The 6195-nt window shown below is 46.0% G+C and overlaps 1 protein-coding gene across 1 annotated transcript; it reads left to right on the top strand.

Moving 5' to 3' along the window:
- The first annotated feature begins 3414 nt into the window (after positions 1–3414).
- LOC104462785 (potassium voltage-gated channel subfamily C member 1-like) lies at positions 3415–5325 on the top strand. Its single transcript, XM_010074886.1, has 2 exons — positions 3415–3906; positions 4522–5325. Exons 1-2 carry the CDS (start codon positions 3415–3417, stop codon positions 5323–5325), a joined length of 1296 nt encoding a protein of 431 aa, XP_010073188.1.
- Positions 5326–6195: the final 870 nt, after the last annotated feature.

Here is a 6195-nt window from a genome sequence, read left to right as displayed (position 1 = left end):
CCACAGACGCTACTTCCAGTGGTTTTGCCAGCGGAAAAGCTAGGCCGGTAGGTTCTGGTGTATCTCCAGCACCTAAAGAGGAGCTTGGTCTTTCCCCAAGGCTCTCAGGACTTTAGGATGGTTTAAGCCTTTTTGTTAAATAATCCAACACGAGATTTTATTTGCAAAACTGTTAATCATCCTCACCAGCTTTTTACAAAGATTCTCTGAAGAAATGCCTGTACTGGAAAGCTAAAAGTTCCTCTTATATTCTAGCACAAATGGGGTTAACGAAGCCCCCTCTAATTTAGACTAACATGATTTTATACATGAGTGCGTAGTTGAGACCATGTGCAGCTGAATACGAATGAATGGGAAAAAAACTAGGACTTCTGCTCTGTGCAAAATATTTATTTTATTAAATACCAAAGATTACAGGAAATAAATCCTGAATGAGTTCTGTTCAAATACCATCTTTGAAAAATGCCTCAGTTCATTACAATGTCAATTTCCTCCCCCATGCTTCCCCCTCAGAATGTCTCCCTTGTTCTTTGGTGTTAATCAATGCAGACCAAACTGAAACAAGAGTTTCCTTACTCAAAAGAAGTGTCAGGTTGAGGGAACAGATTTTGCGTTCCTTGCCAAACTCCTGCAGTGCCTTGTGCAGCGAAAGTGAATTCTCAGAAGATAGGAGGCAGAGTGAAAACTTGGAATAGGGCCCTGCTCTCTGGAAATGGAGTTGCACTTTTCACCTGCTTAAAAAATGTTCTGAAAGGACAAGCTGTTTGCTACAATCAAAGGGTCTTATTCAGAGCATAGGAACACCGTGTGTCATTTTGCTTTCCAGATTGTATCTGGGTTTCAGAAATAACTGCAGTGCAAAGGTTGTACAAGGCAAATACTGCAGTGCTGTGGAACAGATAGGTTACATCAAACTTGATCAGATCACCTGCTTCCAGAACCTCAGAGACATATCAGACAGGAAGTGGAATATTCTTTCCTAGTGTCTGTGGAGAGGGAGAAGGATGTGAAGAATTTGGTATATGTTATAGAGATTGAAGGGAGCAAGGAGTAAACATGCATTTAAAATCAGTGGGTGCAAAAGATTAAGCTTTGGGGCATCCAGAAATGAAGAAAAAGCCCTTTAAACCAAAAAAGGAGAGAGTGTGATAAAAAGATGGGAGGTCAGTTGGGGGTTTTTGTCCATTTGTTTGCCCCTGTTGTTTTCTATATTATTTTAAACTCCAACTTGAATATGTCACAGCCAAGAAAGAACCGTGCCCTTTGAGACTGTCAGTGGAGCAGTGGGTGGCAGAGCGTATCTGGCCGGGCAGTTGTTGCTTTCTTGTTGCAGTGGGATTCCCTGGAGCGAGGAGAGCAACTGCTGATAGGGCAGAGAACAAGGGAGAGGGACCTCTGCATCTTCTCGGTGCTATTGGCTGGTTTTGTTTTCTGGCATCTATAAGACTTGAGCTTTGGAGACTAGCCATCGAACATCCTGTTTTCACTGAATTTGTGTCTGTTCCTTCCAGTCTCTTCTCCTTCCTTCTGCTTGCAGAGTTGCTGCGACAGCACCAAGGTAAGAATGTGAAATGGAACTTCTCGGCTCATTTCTCACGGGGGGGTTGCTGAGTTTGAGCAGGAGGTGTCTGGCATTCTAAACAGATAAAGGCACGTTTAGCTGGGTTCTCAAAAATCACAGTGCTCTTGAGAGAGCTTGGCAACGAGGCCAATAATGTAACTCCGGATTCGCAGAGTGCTGAATTAACTTAACCTGCCTGGAATCACCCTGTGTGGATTCCTGTGCAGCAAGGACTGAGCAGTGCCTGCATGCTTTTAGTCCTTATGCTCAGTCCTGCTCTCGTTGAAGTTCGTGGCGGTTTTAGGGTGAAGCTGCATCAAGCCTCAGGTGTGTTGGGATGGACAAGGACAGCAGATGAGCAGTAACTCTCGTGCAATGAGCGCGCGACCAAGCTGCAGCTTCCAGACTTTCTAATGAAGCTGAACGAGGTGCTATAGGTCGTTCTTTACTGCTGGGTGTCTCCCCTGGCGCAGGGCTTGTTTCCGTGCTGATCCTGGATGGAAAGGTGTGTTGCAGGAGTGACCTGTGACTCCCATGCTCAGCACTTTCTGCAAAAGAGGAAGGAGGCACAGCTGGATTTTCTCTGTGCGTGGTCTCAGCACACAGAGCAGCCATCTCAGGGTAAGGGAGTCCAAGCAGGAAAGACAGACAGGCTTGCTCTGTTACAAGAAGAGAAGGGCCAGAACTAGAAATACACAGGGCATAAGAGAACCTGGGAATGGGAATGTGTAGGAACAGAGGAGGTAAAATAGAGGGGTACAGACAGTCAGGAGTGGATACCTGTGGGTAGAAAATAGCTTTAGGCACCTTCTTAAGAACATTCTGCGCCTGTTCTGCACCTCTGCAACCTGCTCCTGAGGCTACAGAGATCCTTGGTTTCCCTCCCATCTTAGGATGATGTTCATAAAGCAGGGCTTGAGTTTCTCCTGGGTATATCGGATTTTGAAAAGCAGAACAGGGGATGTACTATAGGAAACAAGCAACCAAGCGTGATTCCCAGCGCCAGAGGCCTTGGCAGAAGGTTCTGGTGCTATTCTGAGATGTCAGCCAGCCCTGAAGGAGAAGCCAGTATATTGTTCTGCATTTCTGTCTAGTCCAGGAACCCTGCATATAGATTGCAGGTCAGGAACAGCTTGCTGCAGAGGGAAAGGTGATTTGGCTCAGTGGGACTCTGTACAGGGAAGTCTCAAGGAAAAAGCGGAACTCAGACAACCTGAATATTCCCACCAGGCAGCAGGGTCTCTGTGATACCAGGCTCAACACAGGACATTATGTTAAAAGACTTGTTTGGAGAAGCTGTTGATGACTCTTACCTCTTTGGCACGTGGAGGTCTCTGCAAGAAACTGCTTGTGGAGAAGGAAACTGGGGGTAGAGATGGAAGAACTAGGCAAGGGGAGGGATAGTGGAAGGAATGTCTTGGGAATGAGAACTTTACCTCAGATGCTTTTATTGCAATGATTATCTACAGCATATGAACAAATGTGGTGAAACAGACTCTGGACTGCGTGCTCTGTCCCCATGGGGAGAAGCTGGGAGGGAGAGCAATGCAAACCAGATGTTTGTCGTTTTATTTGATGCATCTCCTGAAAAGTGCTCAGACAATATGGCCATGGAGCAGAGTGTAGGAACAGGAACTGGACGTGGTGGGGAATGGCAGAACTGCCTTCCTCCCTATAGGAGATGCAGGTTTCAGGTACAAAACGTTCTTTAAAAGCACCAGAATGAGGTACCCTGGAAAACCTTCCTGCTCCGAAACTTGCTTTACTTTACTTCTTTTAGTTTGTGTTCTTCTCTTTTTGACTGAAGATAAACAAGAGCCTATGAGGACTTGCACCTCCCTCCTCTCTCACAGATGGAAGGCTCCAAGGAAAAAATCATTCTGAATATTGGGGGAGTCAGATATGAGACATACAGCAGCACCCTCCAGACCTTGCCAGGGACCAAGCTGTGCAGCCTAACGGACCCCAATGCCCCAACCATCTACGACTATGATCCCATCACCAAAGAGTTCTTTTTTGATAGGAGTGCTGAGATCTTCGGCTATGTGTTGAACTGTTATAGGACCAAACATTTCCACTGCCCAATTGATACCTGTAGGTCAGTCTTAGAAGAAGAGCTGGCTTTCTGGGAAATAAATGAGACACAGCTAGCACCCTGCTGCTGGCTGAAGCTGAATGACAAAGAGGTACAGCCAGAAGAGTTTAATATTTGGGATGAAAATGAACAGACTGATGACCAATGCCTCATAGTCCAGACAGAAAGCAGGGATTTCAGCTGGCGAACCAGATGGCAGCCAAAGATTTGGTCTATATTTGAAAAACCCTTTTCCTCTTTAAGTGCTAAGGTAATACTATGTGTGGAGATGGACACAGGCTGTGTCCTTTGGGATTACTGGAATAGGTCAATGAAAAATTCTAATGGGTTTGGTAAGTATGCTTTGAGTCCCAGATTAAAAAAGAAAAAAGAATTCTCTCTTTTCATTAACACACACCTCCTTCTTCTCTCTTCCTCTTGTCCCTGTTCTCTGTACAAAATGTGTGCCCCGTCCCTCTTTAAAATGTCAGGCATGCAGAGCAACAAACACAGGTCAGAGACTGCAGAGGATGTTTTCTGTGCTGCTGGTATTTCTGGAGCCAACATTTAGTGCTGAAGAGGCCCTGGGTGTGAATCTGTCCGCATTCCTCCATCTGTCGCACGTTCCCCCTCCCTTACAAACTCCAATATAGGAGTTCAGGTGTTTGGTTTTTTTCTTTGACTCCAATCTTCTTTATTATTTTTCAAATCTGGAAAGAGAAAACGCACTCCATGTGAACAAAACAATGTTGATTTGAGAAAGATTAGTCTGGGATTTTAGTGCTGTGCCTGCAGTGGTGTCCTGGGGCCGTGGGGGGGGCAGCGAGGTTATGCGATACTTGTTTGTTGGGACTAATCTCATGTGTGCCCTTTCCTCCCTCTGCAGTGCTTGGCTTTTGTCTCTCTGCTGTTCATCGTTGGAATTGTCATTATATTCTGTGAGGAGACCAAGGCACAATTTGAGTTCTTTACGGCTAACTTCACCTCTGTTGGCTATTCTGAGGTCCCCCACAACGACCATGAGCCCTATTACCACCAGGCTGCCTACCTGCTTCATCTGGAGCTTTTCTGTGTCCTCTGGTTTACTTTTGAGTTCTCTATGCGATTTTGTTTCTGCCCAGACAAGAAGTTGTTCTTCCAAAATCCCCTGAACGTGGCTGACTTCCTTTCCCTCTTCCCAGTTTACGTTGAACTCTTTGTGGCTGGGCAGATTCAGAGAACGCCGAGCCTGGGGCTTTGGTTGGGCTTTATTTGCATTGTCTATCTCCTCAAACTCCTAAAGATATCCAAGCTGATAGAAACGCCACTGATCCTCAGGGTTCTGTGCTACACCCTCAAGTCTATCCTCAGAGAGATTTGCATCCTGCTGATGATTTTGGCCTTTGAGACCTTCTTCTTTGGCTCCCTCTTTTTCTATGGGGAGTTGCTGGGCAGCCATTCCTCCTACACAGGGGAGCTGCACCTCACTGACATTCTTGTTTGCTTCTGGTGGGCTTTGATCACACTCACTACAGTGGGCTACGGAGATATTATCCCTCTCACCACAGCTGGCCAAGTGACGGCAGCCTTAGCCGCAGTATTTGGCATGTTGACTATTATCATCCCAATACCCATTTTCCTGGTGAAGTTTAAAAGCTATTATGACACTGCTATTTTCAAACAGAAGCTGAAAAGGAGCAAGAAACATTAACACTTCAGAACCTCTGTTCCCCTTTGCCTTTAGCAATAAACCTTCATGGTTTCTTCCCTGTGGTGGGAAGGGAGTGCAAATAGTTTTTACCGCATTTACTTGCTGCTTTAGCATATTTCAAACCATTGGCGAGGCCTCAGGCTGCAGTACTTGATACACAACTGATCAGACCTGTTGAACCCCATGCGTCTTTCCTGTATTGCGCTTCATCCCATGCTCTTGTATAAGCCCCGGTTTATGTCTCTCATCTAGCTGTTTGGAGGCAGGCTGTGATACTGCATTACAGCCTGAATGTGCACCACACAGCCCCGTTCCGTCACCTGGACCACAGCATGTTCCCCCAGCTGGCACACACCCCGCGGTGCTAGCTGTGCCCTCTGTCGCCTGACAGACTGCAATCTCATTCTGCATGCTGGGAAAGAAGATTTGTATGTGGTCCTGCTCTGACAGCGAGGAGGAAGCATGTTGGGTTTTTTTTAACAATATTCTGTTTCCTCATTTATCTAAACAAGCCAATCCATCTGATTTGCCCGCACTCCCATGCAGATGTAAAGAGGACAGCAGCCTGAGCAGAACACCTGTGGTCCCGAGAGCCAGCGCTGTTTGATAACCTGCTTTGCAGGCTCACAGGGATTGCTGTGGCATTTGGGTAGCAGCAAGGGAGCCCTCTGACAGCAAATCCTTTTTGGCTCTGCTGAAGTCCGTGGCAATCTTTCCTTGACTTCAGTGATATCAAAACTTCATTGGACACTTCCAGTGGATCAACGCATTCCAACAGTTCTTGATTTTTAGGTAACCAAGTTACTGAGCTATTAGCCAAAATATCTATATGTTTTTCTTTTTTCAAAAATAAGAACATAATCTACAGTA

This window comes from Pterocles gutturalis, unplaced genomic scaffold (assembly GCF_000699245.1).
Source record: "Pterocles gutturalis isolate BGI_N339 unplaced genomic scaffold, ASM69924v1 scaffold49392, whole genome shotgun sequence".
Classification (NCBI taxonomy): Eukaryota; Metazoa; Chordata; class Aves; order Pterocliformes; family Pteroclidae; genus Pterocles; species Pterocles gutturalis.
This window is presented reverse-complemented; position numbering and strand designations above follow the sequence as displayed.

Bases quoted from the DNA above. Each gene is read 5' to 3' on its own strand.
- LOC104462785 (XM_010074886.1), top strand. From the start codon at position 3,415: ATGGAAGGCTCCAAGGAAAAAATCATTCTGAATATTGGGGGAGTCAGA. The intron at 3,907-4,521 runs GTAATACTATGT...CTCCCTCTGCAG, and splicing joins TTTCCTCTTTAAGTGCTAAG to TGCTTGGCTTTTGTCTCTCT.